Source organism: Halichoerus grypus, chromosome 8 (genome assembly GCF_964656455.1).
Source record: "Halichoerus grypus chromosome 8, mHalGry1.hap1.1, whole genome shotgun sequence".
Classification (NCBI taxonomy): Eukaryota; Metazoa; Chordata; class Mammalia; order Carnivora; family Phocidae; genus Halichoerus; species Halichoerus grypus.
The window spans coordinates 2,419,691-2,440,644 of NC_135719.1; the positions used below are offsets into that span (position 1 = coordinate 2,419,691).

Consider the following 20,954-nt stretch of genomic DNA (forward strand, 5'->3'; position numbering starts at 1 on the left):
TAATGTCCTTCGGGATGTGTCTGCTGAGGCCAGAACGGCTGCTTGTAAATGAAAATCTGTTTGAATTTTATCAGACGTTGCAATTGTTCGTCTTCTGTGCATGATTCCAGACCCGGCTCAAACCTAACCACGCCCATGATGATTTCATGTAGCTTCGCTGGAGAGAGAAATAGACCCTTCCTTCTGTAAACCTCCCAGCAATCGATATTCCTGTAATGCTGATCAGAGCCTACCTCGTGTTGCCTTGAGATCTTCCTCGTGGCACACGTGCTTTAGCATGGAGGGGAACCAGAGCTTTTGCTCTTGCATCCCCTATGGCATGCAGAAGCAGGGTGCTCAAACATCCTTGGGGGCGGGTTTGGAAAGCCTCTGAGTCTCTGGCCCACTGGGAGTGAAGTCCCAAAGTGTCAGAGGCCCTGGGGGGGGGGGCCCCACCTGAGTTGTAGCCCCAGAGCAGCTGCTATCCTACTATGTGCTCCTTGGAAGGGATTTTCTTTCTTTGGGATTCAATTTCCTCATCTGTATGAGAATCTGTATGAGAAGCAAGATTCAATCAGTGGTATTCAGAGTTACTCTTTCAGTTTAAATTTTGGTTGAATTTCAATGAGAATTTCAGTGCTGGAACACACTAAAGCAGAGGAACTTTTGTAGGTAAGAGACAAACCCTCCTCCCCAGCCTCAGGTGCTCATACGAGAAGTCAGGGGGCCCCCAACTCAGCTTCCAGGGCCCTGAACCTCCAACACTCATTCCGGTAATGCAGATCTACACCAGCTTCCTCAAGGAGCTTCCCAGAGGTAAATGTGATTGAAAAACGTGATTTGTTGATGGCCAAGATTCGGTAAGGCATGAGAAAGATATGCTTCTCTTGATTGGCACCAAATCTCCATGGAAAGCTCTGAAACTCTGAAATGATTTGAGGTTTTAAGAGCAACGCAAAAACATACCAAAGCAAAACCAAAAGCCAAACTTGGAAGAAATAGGTCTTAATTGTGGGCCTGGGTTATTGGGTACCAAAAATAAGAATAAGCTCATTCTTTCCTGTTTGGAATGTCCTGTAAATTCGCCTGGAATAAAGGTGTTCTAACAACACATATTACAGTTTATGAAAGATGAATTCATTCCGAGCATGTCCTGAGCACCTGTGTGTGTTTCCGGGACCGAGGATGCAAACAGACAAGACATGTAAAATGTCAGCGGGTGCAAAGCTTACATCCAGGTGGAGGGAAGGCAGCCTCAGACGAGTCAATGCCACAGGGGTACATGGTCCATTAGGATGGAGGAGAAAGATCTTTTAAAGAAGGGGATCAGGAGAGGTCCCTCTGGGGAGGTCACACATAAGCTGAGACTTGAATGAAAAGGAATCGATATTTCCAAAAAAGAATAAATTAGTAGAGGAACTATCTAGGAGGGCAGGGCAGCCAGGAAGATCTGTGAGTTAGCACGTGCTGGGCATTTCACTGCAGAGGATGGAAGAGGGGTAAGTGAGGTAAGATCTAACAGGAAGGCAATGGCCAGATCAGGTGGGTCATGGGAAGGAGTTAGATTTAATTCTAAGTGTAATGAAAGCCTATCTATATATCCGTGTATGTATCTATGTATCTATCTGTGTATCTTTGTATCTATCTGTGTATCTTTCTCTCTCTCTCATCTATCATTATCTTAAGTAAGGCCTGGCACGAGCAGTTTCCTGTTTCGAGGATTGCAACGGCTCCTGTGTGGAAAAGAGTGGGTTACGGGGGATGTGCATGGAAGAAGGAGGACCTGCCTGTCTATATACCATCATGGGCAGGTGCCAAATCACATCACGAAGGCTCTCGGGAAGGGTGACCTCCTTTGTTGGTAGGGTGTGAGACACAAAGAACATAGACTATTAGAGCCAGAAGGAACTTTGAGAATCAAACATGAAAACCAAAGCCAGAGCAGGGAACCGATAGCAGAGGGACCTGGGTGTCCTGACTCCTGCCGGAGGGACTTCTCGGGTCCCCGTGCTCTCACACACTCACACCTGGCTTCCTTCAGAAACACAGACATGTGCTGGTGCTGAAGGCAGACTGTCGGGAGTGAGCTGGCATTGAGTGGATATCCACGTGAATGGGGGATGCAGGCTGGAAACGGGGGGTAGGGGCGGCTTCCCAGGATGCCTTGTGTGGCAGCTCTGTGAGTGGGGACCGGGATCTCGGTGCTGGGAGTCACGGAAATGGGGAGCTGTATTACGCTAAATTTACTGTTTGGAAAACAGTTACCGTCTTCAGCATATAATCCAAGGACTATGAATAGACGGGCTGTAGGCAGTGCTCCGGCTGGCTAGGTACCTTCGGTTTTCTCTACCTGGCAGCTGGAGCAGAATATCAAAATTTCCGGTGTAAAACAAGGTGGAGGAACGCAGTTCTGAATATGGGGAGGGGAAGAACCAAAGTGTGAAGAAGACGCTGTGGGAGAATGATTTTTCTTGGGCATTTTATTGCGTCTCCGGAAGACAGAAGAAGCCGAGTCTGGGCTATTTCATTACCCCAGGGTCTAGAACAAAGCGTGGCACACGGGTTAAACTGAACTGGATTGAACCACTTTCTGTGGGGCCCTTGATCCTAGAAAGGCAGGCAGCTGGGTCGGCCTGGTGCCGGCAGAAAGCCTTGGGGCAAGCTTAGGTGAGGCTGAAAATTCAGATTCCCTTTTCTCATTCTAAACACCCTGCTTCTAATAATTCAGCCCATTATCAAATTACACCTTAATCCATATTGATCTTACTGTGACTAAAAGTTGCAGTACTTTTCACTCTTACATATGACAGGTTGTCTGAACCCAAGTGAAGGACCTTCCAGCATTTCCAAGTGTTTTCCCATAGCATTTCATACTGTCTGTTTAGGGGAAATAAGGAGGGAGCACATATGTTTATTATTCAAAAGATAATTTTGTTTTCTGTATTTCATCCATAAGCTCCGTCATAGTGTGACAGGCATATGCAAGCAGTCATGGGTAATCTTGGTCATAGGACTCGATTCGAGTTTTCAGGCAGAGTCTATGGAAAGTAAGGGGACAGCCAAGGCAGAACCTTAGGGATCCTTTGAGATTTTATACTTTTTCAGTTAAGTAAAATTTATGGCCAGCTTTAATGTAAACTTCATTAAAAATACTTTTTTGGGGGCACCTGGGTGGCTCAGATGGTTAAGCGTCTGCCTTCGGCTCAGGTCATGATCTCAGGGTCCTGGGATCGAGTCCCAGCATCGGGCTCCCTGCTCAGCGGGAAGCCTTCTTCTCCCTCTCTCACTCTCCCTGCCTGTGTTCCCTCTCTCACTGTCTCTCTCTGTCAAATAAATAAAATCTTAAAAAGAAAAAAAAGAGGGACGCCTGGGTGGCTCAGTCGGTTAAGCGTCTGCCTTCGGCTCAGGTCATGATCCCAGGGTCCTGGGATCGAGTCCCGCATCGGGCTCCCTGCTCGGCGGGAAGCCTGCTTCTCCCTCTGCCTCTGCTTCTCTCTCTCTCTGTCTCTCATGAGTAAATAAATAAAATCTTAAAAAAAAAAAAGAATACTTTTTTGTTTCAGAAAATCTAAAAAGGGTGCATCTTTTGTCTGTTAAAGTATAACAAACTTTTAAAAAAATACAATATCCACCATTGGCAAGAATATTATGAAACAGTATACTTGTTGTGTATGGCAAGATCAACTATCAAGGGTTTTGGGAAATAATTTATTAATATTTATCAAGAGCCAAAAAATTACTTATATTTTTTTCTACAGTGATTATAGTTCTGGCATTTATCCTAGGAGAGGAATTTTAAAAGGTAAGAAAAAGGGGCGCCTGAGTGGCTCAGTCGTTAAGCGTCTGCCTTTGGCTCAGGTCATGGTCCCAGGGTCCTGGGACTGAGTATTGCATTGGGCGCCCTGTTCAGCGGGGAGCCTGCTTCTCCCTCTCCCCCTGATCATCCTCCCTCTCTCTCTCAAATAAATAAATAAAATCTTCAAAAACATAAACAAATGAAAGGTAGGAAAAGCAATATGTGCAAAGATATTCTTTGCAGAGTTATTAATAATAGTGGAAAATTACAGACAAATATTCACCAGCAGACAAATAACTAATTAAGTTAATGTCTGTCTGTCTGTCATGGAAAATGATTATGTGTAAACAATACAGAGCAACATGGAAAAATCCTTCTGTTATGTGTGGGGTTAAGTGAAAAAAGAAGCAAGACAAAAAGGCTTGTATACTATAAATACTCTCAGTGAAAATTATATATTCAGTGACTAGAATGTGAGATTTAAAAAAAAAGATACTATATAAGGGCATGATTTTTTTCTTTGTCTTCTAAACATTTATGAATATTATTGTAATGTCTCTCTAAACAGATAACTTCAATATATACTAAAGTTTAGCATTAAGGAACGGAATGGAAAAATTAACAAACAAAAACCTTAGCATTGAATTATAAAGTGAGCTTTGGAATATATCTGTAACTTTTCATTGCAAGACGTGCAGTGAAAAAAAAAAAACCCTACACCTACGGGTGGGAGCAAGTCAGGAAGGATGCTAGATCATTTTCTCAAGGGAAGATGCCATTTCTCGGATGAGTTAGGCTCACCCAGGGTCATGTGCAATCGGTAGGTGACCACATCCGGGACCAAGCTCCAGGTTCTGGGACATGCAGACCTTGCAGCTCACGGCACTGCTCTCCGGCTGCAGTGGTTGATGGGCACAGCCCACGTGCAACGACAGCACGTGGCCCACAGCTTCCCGGCCCCAAGACCACAAGAGGGGGTGGGAGTGCCCGTGAACGCGCACGCTCTCACCTCTGCGCCTGCTGCTTGGTAGCCGCGGGTCCTGGTCAGCCTCCCTTCAAACTTCAGCACAATCTCCTTCGCTCGCCTGAGAGAAGAAAAACACGACAGTGAGCACAATTTTATCATAGCTGCTATCTTGGCAAAACGTGCGGAACTACGACGGGAGCAGGTGGCAAAAGGTGAGCGACACGATGCCGCGGCACGACGCGGCTATGCAGAGAGGCGAATCGTTCTTTTCCTGACCTCCGGCAACCAGAAAGCTCCCTTAGAAAATACTTCCTGGAAAAAATAAAACCACTTAAGTGGATAAATTCTTAGAAAATGATGAATCAATGACAAAATGAGTTGCGACGAATTCTTAAAGCCCTTCCCTGATTGTTGTCTGGGAATCGATCATGAGCAGGTGCGGGGTGGGGGAGTCCTGGCAGCGGGCACTAGGGGGTCTCACCCCTCCCCTTAACCTCAGCAGCCTTCCTCCTGCAGCGTCAGAGAAAGTCAGACCTAGCCTCGGGGAACCTGCCTCGAGGAAAGGGCAGTGTCTACATAGCCACAAAGAACCTGATTCAGCCTACACCAACTGCTGACACGCTAACTGACCACTTTGGTGAGCTGACCCGATGTCTCCACCTAAATGATTAATCCTTGAAATGCACTGAATTCATTGGGATAGATGGTTAAATCCACACCTACAGGAATAGCAGGATTCGACAATTAATATTAGCACCAGTGGGACAGACAGCCGTCGAGGACCCTTAGAGGTGAATGTCACCTTCAAGGTGACCTCATCTGACACAGCGCTGATGAGACCCTCGTTATCCCCGGCCAGCCCCCCTCCCCTTGATTATGCTCGGTGCTGAAGGGCTTGGTTCTTTGGAGTCCCTCGATCTCCAGTCTGCCCCGTTCGCTGCTGGGGAGTCTTGCGTGTACACCCCAATAGCCTTTTAGCAACACACACTGCTGCTGAGTCTTTCCCCGAGAGACGCAGGAACTGGCTGACTCCCTTTCCCATCGAGGGAACCGTGAGCTAATCAGAGGGCTTGCTGGGTTTTGGGGCGCTGTGCCCTCCTTGCCATCCTCCCAGCTCCCGGGCCCCGCCCATGCCCTGGCTTCATTCCGGTCAGAACCACAAATGCAGGCAGGGGTGAGGGTTGATGCCCTACCCTGCCCAGCATCTAAAAGACAGAGGCCTATACAAGTGAAATAATTTGTTCCATCTCATGGTTTATAATTTTCTTGCGGCAAACATTTTCTGCACACTGGATCAAGCAGAGCAGGACACAAGGTACATAAGACAGAGTCAGGGCGCTGGGAGAGCCCTCGCTAACAGGGCGAAGGAGCCCTGAGGCCACAGTAACTGGGAGAGAGTGGTGGTGGTAAGAGTATCGAGAGGGCGGGGCTGGACCTGGGGGACCAGGGAGGACCCACGTCACCTGGGCCTCCGCACAGACCCATGTTGACTCAAGGGCACTGTCCACTTGCTCCCCACTAGGGACGTGGGCCGGCATCGCACCCTCCCAGACAGCTGGCTGTTGCTGCAGATTCAGCGAGGGCTCCCCGCTTTTCTCTACATCTGCCCCCTCCCTGGCTCCCCACCCGGTCAGGCTTCAGTGGTCTCTGTGCTTTCCAGACGCCTCAGCAGGTCCAATGAGTGAGGCATTGCTCCAGCAGCTTCTCAAGGTGACGAGGGAGGAGACGTGGGGGCCAAGGGATGATGAATGGAGGTGCTCAGAGGACAAGCCGCCTCTGAGAGCCTGACTGCCGGCCGGGGCAGCCAGTGGGGCCCTGTTGGTGCCCAGGCTGAGCCCCTGGCCAGGCGTCAGCGTGGAAGGCCTGGTTTACGCTTTTGTAGGTTTGTTTGTTTTTAAAGATTTTATGTATTTATTTGACAGAGAGAGACACAACGAGAGAGGGAACACAAGCAGGGGGAGTGGGAGAGGGAGAAGCAGGCTTCCCGCGGAGCAGGGAGCCCAATGTGGGGCTCGATCCCAGGACCCTGGGATCATGACCTGAGCCGAAGGCAGACGCTTAACGACTGAGCCACCCAGGCGCCCCAGGTTTGCCCTTTTGATAGAAAAGTTATCATTTGCTGTGCTCTGCCTGCAGGTCGAAAAGACTTAGTCTCTTACTAATAATTAATGATCATTAATTACTAATTAGTAATTACTAATTACTCCTTCTAAGCCTCAATAAGCAATCAGCAGGAGCATTTCTGCACGATTTTAAAAAAATTCTGATACAGCACATGACTTTTTGTTTTAGGATAAATTTCCGCAATGATTCCTTTGGCGGAGTTCCTCTGTTTCAATAGAACATTGGGGTCAGGGTCAGAGAGCCTGGGTTTAAAGCTCACGGCTGGCTCCCGGAGGCTGTGCATCCTGGGGTAAGCTACTTCACATCTCTGAGTATCAGTCTTCTATCTGAAATTGCCATCCTCACTCAAGGGAACAGATGTGGGGGGAGCCGATACCATACATGGAGGATTAGCCAGAAACCGCTGAGACGACAAACGACAGGCGCCCTCAGCCATCTGCCGAGCCACCCAAGGACCAGCCGGCTGCCTCTTGGGCCAGCCTGGAAGAGAATGCCTGCAGGGGGAAAGCTCACAAAGCCGCGATTTGATGGGAGAGAAATGCAAAGCCTGATGGCCAACCTGGGGAAGAGGGGCTGTGTGCTTGGCATCCGGAAAGGGGCACTAGCAAGGTTCTGAGCCTGTCCACGCCGGGTGCCCAGTGATCAGGGCTGCCATCTGTTTCTGCACTTGACAGGTCAGAGTAGCTCGGTGAGACCATTCAATTAACTCCCTCTGCTGTGACCCCGGGCGTCAGCATCATCCATCAGGACTCACTGGCGGGGGTGTGACTACTGCGTATCAGAGATGGCGCGAGGTCCCGTTTAACCCTGGAACTCTCCGTGGGTCTCTGACTTCAGTATACGGAAGAATCCACCTGAATGCATGTTAAAGATACTGCCCCCCCCCATACTTTCTGATTCGGCAGCTCTAAGGGCAATCAGGGATTCTGAATCTTTAACAAACACCTGCCTGCTTAATGTGGCACAGTTTTGGAAGCAGGAGGCAGGTGCCATTCTGCACCATCACCTCAGCTTTAAAGAGAAAGAAAAGTGGCCAAGAAATTAAGAAAGCTACCCAACACCGCATAGCTAAGGATTGGGAGGCAGTATTTGAATTCAGGCAGCCCGTCTGCAACTCTTTAGCTGTTCACTATTATCTATTATCTAAACAGGTTGTCCAGTGCGACTCTTAGCATCATCGTTTTCTGGTTTCCCATAGAATCTGGTTTCCCCCCAGAAGGAGTAATAGCCCAGCAGGTGAAATTACCATCAGCTTTCATTCTGGGTTATAGACTTGTCTCCTGGGAGTTTGGTTATTTTTTTCACCTCTAGACACAATGCTAAAATCTAGTGTTTGAAAGGGAGGTAGAAAACCACAAACACCAACACACACACACACCCAACCCAGACACACACACACACACTCACAGAGATACTGGCCACCTCGAGGCCCCTGTGACTTCTCTGAGTCAGATCAAGAGTGCCTGCCCGCCACTCTCACGCGGGTCTTTGTGCTCATTTTCTTGGGCAGGACAGGGAGGTTTTGTGGAAAGCATATTTGCAATAATCAATAATGGCTGCCGAAGCCCTTACCTCAGTGCTCCCAGCTTCTGTCCCATGGTCCAGGGTCTGCAGCGAATGTTTGCCATGAGATCTTTCTGGAACTGTATATTCTGGAAGATTTGTTCTGGATCATTGCTGTCCCCTGTCTCATCAGCATTAAAGCTGTCATCCAAGTTGCTGAATGGATCAGGGCATTAAGGAGGAAATCTGATTAGTAGAATTGCTTCCAGCAAAGATCTTGCCCGGGGCACGTTCAGCATCTTGCTGCCCCAGGGTCATCTGTCTGAAGTTTGTATGTGTAGAGGGAGAGGGACCCAGGGAGGCAGAGAGAGAATTGGGCAGTCTTGGACAACCACGGAAGCACATTCATTGGCATCTGTCACTTTGGTCGGTCAGTGAAAGAAAATGGTTTGTCTGGATGAAAGGTTTTAGCAGAAGATGTCATAGAAGGAGACAAGAGGGTGCTTATATGAACAATTCCTGAATAGCAGCATTTTTGGTGGCCAAACAATTTCTATTCCAGGCTGATTGAAATAATCAGCTCATTTCAGAGACAGGGCTCCTCCTTGTCCCCCAGCTCTGGAGGCAAAATAAAGAAAAGCCAAACGCTGTCATCCAGAGACCCCTCCCCGCGTGCCCACTTCCATTCTTGGAAACTGGGATAGTGGAGGGAGAATGGGCAGCAACGTCTAGAAACAAGAATGTAGCCAAGCAGATTTACGTGGGCAGATATTACAGGGAAAGAGTTACTGTGTGAGAGAACTGTTTTTCCACAATGTAGCAACATTTATTCCCAGTAACAATTAATATGCTCATCTTAATGCGACTTTTCAGGAGGAGATGAGTATTCTGCTATTTGATCAATGATGTCCTTATAAGTAAGAGGAAATAATTCCTTTGCTTTTCCCGGATTCAGACGGTTTTTACTTACTCATAGGAGAATTTTCTCCAATTTCTACAAATTAATGGAGGTTTTAATATACCTTTATAAACATCTAACAGATTCGAACAGTACTCCCCGACTTGTTCCTAGCCTGAAGCCCTTTCCAACAGACACCTTATTTATTATGAGAGATGGATTATCTGCTCTCTCTTGACATCACCGATTGAGTCAACAGAGAGAAATCAGAGAAGGCCTGCCTGTGGGTTGGGCCACGTTGGTGTACCTTGGATTTGGGTCCCCTGGTCAATAAGCAGGTGGCCAGCCCCGTTGTACAAAAGCCCAGAGAAAGGAGTTTCTGAGTTCATTCTGAAGGAGAGGGGAGCGGGATGGGGACTCTGTCCTCTGGTCAGATGCAGGCAGGGCTCTGGGGTGACTTGGGCTCCGTTCCTCCACTGTCCGGCCGACGGAGGGGGCCGACTCACCTGAGCAGCAGGGACTCCTGGTAGAAGTAGTGCTGGCTGGTATTTCTCCGGATGCTTCGGTAGTTCTGGGATGCCTTTGAGGGTTTCATGGGGGCTGCCCTGCTGCCAGTGACCTCTAGGGGCCGGCAGGGTCCCAGGAGGCCGGCCGCTGGGGTCTGCTCCAGCCGAGGCTTCTGCAGGGGAGCTGCTAGTCGCTGTGCTCGCTGGTTCTCAGGAGCAAGAGTGCGCGTCGGCAGCTGGTCCTTGGCGAGGACTCCAGTTGTGCGTAATGTAATGCTGAGGTGGCCGCGGCAGCGGAGATTGGCTGCAGTCTGGGCAGACAAAGGCGGGAGGCTTGGCCAGGTTGAAGCAGGGATCGCTAGGTGCTGCCCAGAGGCTCACATCGGTGACCCCGCGCACCCAGACGGGGCTCTGCGGTTTGCAAAGCGCTTTACATCTATTCCTGTGACTGGTGTTGACAAAACAGAACGCAGGGCACAGATTTTTTTTTTTTTTTTCTCGTTTTTACCTCTCAAGAAAGAGGCTTGGAGTAAGAATCTTGCCTGTGTTCGAACGGCAGAGTCCAGGAGAGGAAGTCATAACGTCTTACATGGTTTTTACATTTTTTTCTCAGCTTTCTTTTTCCACTTGGAGAGAAGTCAGATCCCCAGAAATGTTGCACCACGAATATTGCAAACCCCCAGCCTGGATCCTCTAGTCGCTGACATTTTGCTCCCTCTGCTTTATTCCTATCTATTTACTTTTCCCCCAACATCATTTACAAGTATGTTTCAGAAATAATGACACGTCTCCCCGAAAGATTTCAGCGTGATATTAATAATAATCAAATTGACATTTTCTTATATTTTACATTTTCTAAGTGTGGCCACATTGATCAGCAGGATAATCCTATGAGGAACGGGGTGAAGAGATTTTAAGAGGCCCGCTGGAGTTTCTTAATGAGAAGGCAAGAACTGGAAAGAGTAGATGCTCACACAGGTATCCTGAAAACAAATCACCTGTTGCTGTAAGAAGGAGTGCCCCGTGCAGGCCAGTCCCTGGGGACACATCAGCCTCTGCTCCAACCCTTTCCTAGGTAGAAAGCTACCTAGTCCCCTTGTCACCTGCATGTTCCCCTCTCTAGTCATTCACTGGGGTTTTCCACCAAAGAATTTATCCCCAAATCCAGGACTTTCCCACAGTTTCATGATATAAAACCCTATTTTCTGCTTAAACACACAAAATGGTCTGTTTGCAGTTTGTACTCACTAACAAGAAGGTGTGGGGCTGAAACAGAAAGGTCTCTTTCCGTCAAGCACTCCACCTGGTGCACTAGCTTCATGCGGGTGAAGAAACGAGTGGGTGGGCAGAAAATCCATCAGCCCCTCTAGGTATGGGGTTGGGGCACGGGCTGCCTTCTCCTATGTATGCATTCCTTCATTGACTCATTAGCAAATTAATTAGGTAGCTTTTCGGTCTGCCCCACACTGGGCGGCCAAAGGCAAGCCGGAGCCCCAGCCCAGGGTCCTGAGGTTCACGGACTCTCAGACAGGTGTTCGGACTTCGAGCTCCAGGAAGGGGAATGAAGAAGAGGCCAGCGCCAGAGCTGGCCCCCAGGACCTGTGAGACCAGATCACCAGTCTGCCAATTTGCCCGAGGCCTTGGGGCCAGATACTCTGTCTCGTAGCACTACATAAAATCTGTGCTTGTCAGATGGACAAAATAGTGCCCATAATAGGATTATTTCTACCCACCCCCCCCCTTTTTTTTTTACATTCTTTTAGAGATCTTTCCTATAGGGATTATTTCTGAGCATTTCAAAGATTTTTTTCATCCTACTTTTTCTGAAGGCCCCTCTGTATTAACATTTTGAGCATTTTTGTCTCTTCTTTGCATATGTATGCTTATATATGTGTATATATGTATATGTGTGCACATATATATTTTTTAAGATTTTATTTATTTATTTGACAGAGAAAGAGAGTGAGCACAAGCAGGGGGAGTGGCAGGCTCCCCACTGAGCAGGGATCCTGATTCGGAACTCGATCCCAGGACCCTGAGATCATAACCTGAGCCAAAAGCAGACGCTTAACCAACGCCCCGACTATTTGTATATTTTTCAGTTTTACTGTATATATGAATCTCTCACCTTTCCATCAGTCTTATACTTAAAGCAATTTCCATGTTATTTTTCAATTTTTTGTGAACATGTTTCAGCAATATTTAGTGGAATAGTCTATCTAGAACATGAAATACTCAAATTTTGCCCCATTTCTCACACATCTATGCTATCCCTCCACGTGCATTTTTTTTTTTTTTTTTTGCCACCAGTGATTTTTGGGCTCTTAGCATCATTTCTTTAGAATTAGTTTTCCAGAAGTAAAATGACTGGATCAAAGGGAATATCATAAAAAATTCAATTATGTTGTCAAATGGAAGTTGCTCTCTTTACATGTGTGTGGATTTAATGGTTTATTATTACTATTACCGTTACTGGTAAAAATGAGTTTTTAATGTGGTCAGATTTGTCTGTGATCTCTCTCTGGTTTCCTTGGTCTGATTTTTAAAAAATTCCTTTTGAAGTCCACCTGCCATCCATCCTGGCTATGAGTTCTAGGAGAGGCTGTTACTGTTGTTCCTCGCTCCCAGCAGCCCAGCACTTGGGACCCTGATTCTCTTCCCCAAGGCTCCCCAGGGCCCTGGGGGCCAGGCAGAGCGAGCACAAACAGGGGATGCCGCTCCCAGAATGCAAGGGATCAATTACCCTGCGTGCGTTGCACATCCTCCGACAATTTAATTAGAGGCTTTAGGTGCTCTGGATGATGTTAGATCAGGCCAGCCTGTGTCTACAGACAAAATGACTACAGGTCCCTCAAATGTTCACAACTGAAGCACTTAAAAAAACCAGAAAGGGATCCAATGTCAAAATGAGCTAAAAAACCATTATTTATTTCCTACACCAACTGCTTACAGGATCTGTGTGGGGGCAGAAGGAAGGTAATGAAGGGGAAGGGAGAGACGGAGCCATCGAAGATCTATATGTAGAACCTGCAAATCTTTTTCATCGGAAAAAAAAAAACCCAAACCATTTTGTTATGCATCCCAGGAGGTCTTAATAGAACTCGTCAGATGGCTTAGCTTACAGGAACAAAAACATTCATAACCTATGTCATCGATTAAATAATATTTCCCCCCGCTAAGGGAATTCTGTTCTGAGACAGTGACGCCCCTGAGCACATCTCAGAGTGTAAGGTAGGAGTCCCATGAGCAATGCTAGCCTCCCTTTACGACGGCATCATGTTCTCATCTTTGCATTTTACAAGAGAGACTTTTCCATTTCTGAGACGTGCGGACATGCCCAGGATATTGCTTCAGTGACTCAAAAGCCTTGTGTTTGAAGTTGAGAACTACGTTTTGGGTCTGGAAGAGGTGATTCAGGGGGGAGGCTCAGTAAACGATTGTTTCCACTTTTCTGAATAACAAACTGAATTTGTCGAGACATGAGAGCGAATGGTTTTGTTGGTGGCGAATTCCTCGGGAACTCATCAGCTGCAAATAAGTTTGAAACTGAGCAGACACCCTGAGAGGTCCATCAGGGGTCATGTGATGCACGATGACTCACGTAGCCGGTGAGAGATTCCTCGTGGGGCCAGGCGGGCGGGCTGGGCCTTGGCCTCCGTGGCCCCTGCAGCGAGTGAAGACAGACTGTCACCACCCCATAGAATCCCTGCAGACAAGGAGCTGACCAGCAGATGGGGTGCAGTTAAGACACAGATTCTAAAGCCACCTTGCCTTGCTCTGTTGTCGTGCTTTCTCAAGGAAAGAAATGCTTTTGTATAGAGGACTATATCTAAATGCATGCCCCGTCTTTGGAAATGAAAAAGAGAATCGAACTTGGTCAAAATCGGGATAAAGGCAAGCAGTTGAGCTCCTTGTGAAGCAACCACCTAAAAGTTGGCTGCAATTTTTCTTTAATGATTTTTAGATTGTATGCACCCGAATATTCGGGGACATGTTGAAAGCACAGCCGATGCTGTCTCTGGGGACCGGCAGCCTCCTGGCAGCTTTCCCTCCAGGTCCCTGTGGAGATGGGGGGGAGCACACAGCAGATGGCAGCCCAAAGAACATCTGTGGACCGGCCACGCCAACAGAGCAGAGCAGGTCCGGGACAGAATATCTTTACCATACGTGGACCCACCACCCAACCAGGAGGTGTACCGGGTTCCTGCCTCAGTCTAAGTGTGGTATTTTTAAATCCTCTCTTAACAAAATGCTCTTCATTTTTTTCCCTTCAATTCCACGGACATCCCTTTTCATCTTGTTTTGACATAGCGTTTCCTGTTGTATAATGACCTTGTAAAGTCCTTTTCCTTAAAGGGCAAAGCAATTTCTCCCTTAACATTTACTTTACTTTCCCCAAGCAAGACTTAAAAAATTAAAAGCCCTCCTCCTCCCAGTTTTTCTTCTCGAACTCTGTCTCCTTCTTTGCAGTTAAAGCTAATTTTCATAGGTCCGCCTATGTCTCTGTTGATTTTTAAATGAGGAGCGTTCAATTTTGCCCAGTGTGTGCCCAGAAATAGTGTTCACGTGTGAATTCTATTCTCATCTTAAATACTGGACACACGAAGGCCATGAGGGTCTTCCTTACAAATCAGGGATTTTACAGTTTTGCACAAAAGCTAAAAAAAAAAAAAGGTTTATATACTTTATCTTTCTCTAAGAAAGACCGAATTTACTCTAACTTGTGTGAATAGTAAAAACTGAGTCTATCACTTGTTCCATTTCTCCTAAGAATCTGACTCATCTACCAAGATCATTTGTAACGACCTTGGGGCCGAATAGTCCAGCCATTAAACACAACGCCACTGCTGGACGGCTGGGTTACCTGGGAGTAATCGAGGACTGTCGGTGAGCCTTTACGTCCCCACTGTAGACGGGAAGTAACGTGGATGCTCTTGTGTACGATGGGCCTAGCCCGGTGTCTGGAGTGTAGTCAGAGCCCCAAACTGACACGTATGTTTTATTGTTGTGTCTATAATCGTATTATCATTTCTACCCCGCTACGAAAGCATGGCTGGAAAGGTTTGAGCTCAGTCATTTCATATGGACCGTTGTTACGACCATCGTAACACTATCATCAACCTTATTTTAACTTCAGCGTGAAAGCTGATTAGACCGGTTTTGAAATTATTTATTTCATGACAGCGGACCTGATTCATGTAAAGAATCTGCAAAGAAAGTATATTGCAAAGCTACGTATTAACTACATGATAGACATGCTCTGTGTGCACTTTAATATAGCTATTTTTACTAATGAAACTTTAAAATATGCCTTCCTCCTTCTAAGAAGCAGACGCATCTTACAAACAAGGCTGAGCAGGGGCCGATTACCTATGCAGAGTCTCAGTGGATGTCCACATTCACTGCGGTCGGCTGTGGGTGAGGGAAGAAGCCTGCCAAGGCCCAGAGATGCAGAGATTCCTTCCCAGAGCGCACAGGCAAACAGGCTGCCAGTCCAACGAGCTGGGACCATGAGACTGAGCAGGTGGTCCCAGCCTGACTGCAGGAAGATGAGAAATTTGTTAAGTGGTATTTTCCTTGAAGTTACAAAAGGAAGACAGACCATCACTAATTATGATAGGGTCTTATTAAATTTCTACGCTGCTAATCTGGAACCTGTGGCTTGGCACAGGGGAAGGAGACTATAAATGTGCAGTCAAATGCTGTCACTTGGAGAATTTATGTGAACTGCACGGTCAGGTAATACAAGCCTATCATTGATTTAAGTTGATTGTATTTTAATTCTGTACCCCGAGACTTAAGCCCCCATGCCATCTGCTTGAATGTGGTTGTGATTCACTTTCAAGGTAACGCTCAGGGAGAAGGAATAACTCCCGAGTGCCAGGAAGCCACTTGGGTGGTGGCAAAGCGGAGAGAGAAGGTTCAGGAGGGAGGGCTCAGGTCAGGAAGTAGCAGGACTGATTTGCAGAAGGGCCTCTGTCTGTCCAGCACGCTTCAGTCCCGGGAAGACAAACACAATCGGGGCGAGGAGCTGCGTAGAGTGACTGAGAACAGCGCCGTGGTGGGGAGCATCTGAGAACGACCCACTCCAAAGAATGGCAGTGGGATATTTGTCTGGTGGGGGCAGCTGGAAACAGAGAGCCACTAGGAGCCTCCCGGGGACCCTGCAAACATCACCTGCCTAGTGACTTCACTCAGCCACCCTTGAGCTCGGCCGAGAAGAGAGAGGGCCGCCTGCTTTTCCTTGTTGGTTTAACCATACGATACACCATCCTGTAAACAAATTAATTTCCTCCGGGACTTCTGAAAGCATCCTAACTACATTATCATTTTTCTGCATAAAGGAAGCTTAGCAAGAGAGCAATTATGGAATGGACTTCAAATGATCTCCAAATGGTCATAAAGTGGAGACGGCCAGCCACAGAAATGGGAGGAAAGCACGAACAAAGTTTTGCTGGCTAAAATCTAGGATGGTTTATTCTGAAAGCTGTGTTGACCCTTTCCTGTTCTTTCTCTCTTCTGCCAGAAATCCTTTGGCATCCTCATTTAAACTTGTTCTATCCCCCTCCTGTTGTCCATAGCCTTTCTGCTCTGTCCCCTCCAATCCAAATGTCAAGGCCGAAATAGATTTCCCAGCTTGACCTCTTCTGGGATGAGCAGACACGGTGGGGCCAGGGAGTATGAACGAATGTGCCAGAAAGGTACGGAATGAATTAGCACATTCATCATTTAAGGCTGGCTTGTGCCTGGTCCTGTGCACTTCCTTGGGGATGAAATGAAAAAAAAAAATACACGACCCTTTTTTAATTAAAGCAACGTGCTGCTTAGCGGATGACAGATAGACAAAGCAGGAGTTTCAGGGCACAAGGTAACGGCCATGCTATGTAGGGAGGAAACATTTCCCTCTGCCCAATTTGGGTCTTCGGCTTGGCTTAAGAACTCTGCTGATATAAGACAGATTAACAGGAGGAAAGCCTATACCTCTTATTGAATTTTTATATGCACATAAGAACCTTCACAGGAGAATGGACAGCTGAAGAAGTGATCAGAGAAGGAAGCTTTTATACCTTTTGGTCAAAAAAAAAAAGCAATAAATTTGTGTAGAATTGATAAGACAAAGGGATTTGGGCTATGGGTCATAAACGGTGAAGAAGCAACAATGTTTGTTGTCTTACTTGGGGACAAAGGAGGGGCACAGTGTCCTTCTTGTACCTGCTGTTTCTCAAGTACCTGTAATTCAAAATAATCTATATGCCAATGTGGCGTATCTCAGAGTGACAGATTCTGAACCCCTTCAGCTAGGTGGTTGCTTGGAGCTATAGAAGGGTAGAAGAGAGGAAAGGAGTATTGCCTTGTTTGGGCCCTGGAAGGTAAATCCCTATTCTGAAGGCATGGTGGAGGCTGGGTGAGGGGCACAGATAGGCCATTCAAGACAGAAAGTGCCTTTGGGCCCTGGACCACCTGCAGGGCACAGAGGAGGGAGTCACCAAATAAGGGCCAGAGGAGAGGTCACGGGGGTGTGGATGCTTAGACCTCAGGCCCTGAGAAGACACAGAGGGAAGGAGCTGGAGTCCAAGGCGTAGGTTCTGGCAATCCAAGGAACCTAACACACTTCTGGCCCAGTGAGTCCCTAGGCGCCAGGAGATGTGTAGGATGAAAGTCAAGTGAAGCCATCAAGCCTTGAAGTGAGCCCCACTAACTCGTTAATTAAGCACAAGCCTCATGCATTCAATAACTCATCCCATGATCAGTACTTCCTGATATCTACAATGTTCCAGCCCCTTGGCTGGTCCCGGGGGACACAGGGGGCATGGGACACCATCCCAGGCAGCCGGTATTGGGGTCTGGTGTCTGTTTTTCTGTGTCATGGTTCTGGTCAACTATGAACCATGAGTCTGTATTATCCTGCCACTCTTCTGAGAAAACGTTGCTGGCCCCCTGCCATCCTCATATAAGAAGCCTGTATTTCTATTTTTCAGTCTGTCATTCAAGAACTTGTGACATCTTTCCCCTTTGAGCCTCAAAACTCGCCTCCTCCATCTATGCAGTTGGACTGTCATTCCAAACCACCCGCGTCTTCACTGCCGCCTCATCCCCTGGCCTGATTCTCCCATTAGGACAGTCTCTCCTCTTCTACTTGTGGGATCTGGGCCCACCATGCTTTCCTGGAGTCCCCTACAACCAACCACAGATGGCCCTTCATCACTGTCCTCCTCTGAGCGTGTCTGTCTGGTCCCCAAATGGAGCCCTTCTCCCCATGTCTCCCTACTTTGGTGCTCCCCCTCCAACTGCCCCGTTTCTCTCAGGACCCCACCTGCTCCATCCATCTAGCTTAGCACCCCAGCCTTACCAATCACCCCCTTTCCCAGCCTTACCTACTGGAAGATTCCTGGAATCACAGGAAAATTGCTCTAGACACGGGCTCCTTGATGAGGCATCTCTAGGTCTGTAATAATGGGGACTGAGGGAGGAGGACAAAGTCTTGGCCCCCTCCAGAGGCTGGGTTTGAAGTTGCAGTGGAATGAGTAAGTTCGAAGAGTTCGAGTTCCCTTGATATTATTAAACATATGAGTGCCTCTTCATTGATTATTGATGCTGCTCCCCCTCTGTAAGCAGATATTGGGAAGTGAGCTCATATTTAGTAAGCACGCCCTTCCTTTCTCCCCTAGGTTCTCCCATCAGCCTGGTTGGTACAGAGAGTCTTCTGGGCAGAAGAGATCTCAGAACTCTTTATTGCCAATTCCTCTACTGGTATTTGAATATCATTAACATTTCCCTCCATGACCCCATGGCTCCTGCTTGAACACCTCAGGGACTAAAAGATCATTTTCTCCTGAAGTAGTCCATTTATCTGTGGATCACCCTGGCCATTAATGCTTCTTTATATGGATCTGAAATTATTGTTCTAAGCTTTCTATCCATGCATCTTATTTTTATTTTCTAGAGCCAGAGAACTAATACATGAGGATAGCCAGGTTGCAGGACACAAGGTCATGACAAAAATGCAAAAGCTTTTTTGTATACTAGCAATGAATAATTGAAGTTGGGAATTAAAGAAACAATACCATTTACGATCGCACCAAATAAGGGAATATTTAGGTATAAGTCTATCAAAATAGATACACGATCTGTATGTGAAAAACTGTAAAACACTAATAAAAGGAATAAAAGATCCAAATAAGTAGAGAGATATTTCACATTCATAGTTGGAAGACTCAGTATTACAAAGATGTTAATTCTTACCGAATTGACGTATGGATTCAACAACATCTCAGTTAAAATGCTAGCAAGCTGTTCTATATATATCGATAAACTCATTCTCAAGTTTTTTTTTTTAAGATTTTATTTATTTATTTGATAGAGAATGAGAGAGCGAGAGAGTATGAGAGGGGGAAGGGTCAGAGGGAGAAGCAGACTCTCTGCTGAGCAGGGAGCCCGATGTGGGACTCGATCCCAGGACTCCAGGATCATGACCGAGCCGAAGGCAGTCGCTTAACCGACTGAGCCACCCAGGTGCCCTCATTCTCAAGTTTATATAGAAAGGCACAAGATCTCTGGTAAGCACTGTGAATTGTGCAAGACTGTTGAATCTCAGATCTGTACTTCTGAAACAAATAATGCAATATATGTTAAGAAAAAAAAAAAAGAAGAAGAAGAAGATAGCAGGAGGGGAAGAATGAAGGGGGGAAAATCGGAGGGGTAGACGAACTATGAGAGATGATGGACTCTGAAAAACAAACTGAGGGTTCTAGAGGGGAGGGGGGTGGGAGGATGGGTTAGCCTGGTGATGGGTATTGAGGAGGGCACGTTCTGCATGGAGCACTGGGTGTTATGCACAAACAATGAATCATGGAACACTACATCTAAAACTAATGATGTAATGTATGGGGATTAACATAACAATAAAAAAATCTTAAAAAAAAAAAAGAAAGCACTGGGTATTTACCCCAAAGATACAAAAGTAGGGACCCGAAAGGCTACGTGCACCCCGATGTTTATAGCAGCAATGTCCACAATAGCCAAACTGTGGAAAGAGCCAAGATGTCCATCAACAGATGAATGGATAAAGAAGATGTGGTATATATATACAATGGAATATTATGCAGCCATCAAAAGGAATAAGATCTTGCCATTTGCAACGACGTGGATGGAACTGGAGGGTATTATGCTGAGCGAAATAAGTCAAACAGAGAAAGACATGTATCATATGACCTCACTGATATGAGGAATTCTTAATCTCAGGAAACAAACTGAGGGTTGCTGGAGTGGGGGGTGGGGTGGGAGGGATGGGGTGACTGGGTGATGGACACTGGGGAGGGTATGTGTTCTGGTAAGCGCTGTGAATTGTGCAAGACTGTTGAATCTCAGATCTGTACCTCTGAAACAAATAATGCAATATATGTTAAGAAAGAAAAAAAAGAAGAAGAAGAATGTAGCGGCAGGGGAAGAATGAAGGGGGGGAAATCGGAGGGGGAGAAGAACCATGAGAGACAATGGACTCTGAAAAACAAACTGAGGGTTCTAGAGGGGAGGGGGTTGGGAGGATGGGTTAGCCTGGTGATGGGTATTGAGGAGGGCACGTTCTGCATGGAGCACTGGGTGTTATGCACAAACAATGAATCATGGAACACTATATCTAAAACTAATGATGTAATGTATAGGGATTAACATAACAATAAAAAAATTAAAAAAAAAAAAAAAGAAAGGCACAAGATCTGGAATAACCAACACAACATCGAAGAACAAAATTGGAGGCCTCACACTACCCAATTTCAAGGCTTACTAGCTATGGTAATCAAGAGAGCATGGTGTTGGTGAAGGAACAGACATACAGATTAATGGGACAGAACAGCGTCCAGAAATAGACCCACACAAATAGAGTCAACTGATTTTTGACAAAAGAGCAGAGGTGATTCACTGGAGAAAGAACAGTCTTTTCAAAAGATGGTGCTGAAACAATTAGATGTTCATACATAAAAAAATAAATGTAGAAACACACCTTATAACATTCACAAATGTTAACTCAAAAGGGATTATAGACCCAACAGTGAAATTCAATACGATGAAACTTCCAGAAGAAAACAAAGGAGAAAGTGTACATGATCTTGGGTTTGGTGATGAGTTTTTAGATATAACATTGAAAGTATGATCCATGAATGGAAACACTTGATAAGTTAGGCT

General features: G+C 46.5%; 1 protein-coding gene across 1 annotated transcript in view; it reads right to left on the reverse strand.

The window, feature by feature from the left end:
- Nucleotides 1-10,016, reverse strand: part of TMC3 (transmembrane channel like 3) — a 36,367-nt gene extending 26,351 nt beyond the window's left edge. The window contains exons 1-3 of the mRNA XM_036108803.2: nt 9,774-10,016; nt 8,439-8,585; nt 4,785-4,860 (exon numbers count right to left, since the gene is read on the reverse strand). Coding sequence (XP_035964696.2) covers nt 4,785-4,860; nt 8,439-8,585; nt 9,774-9,862 — 312 coding nt within the window. The 5' untranslated portion in view covers nt 9,863-10,016. The remainder of the gene's footprint in view (nt 1-4,784; nt 4,861-8,438; nt 8,586-9,773) is intronic.
- Nucleotides 10,017-20,954: the final 10,938 nt, after the last annotated feature.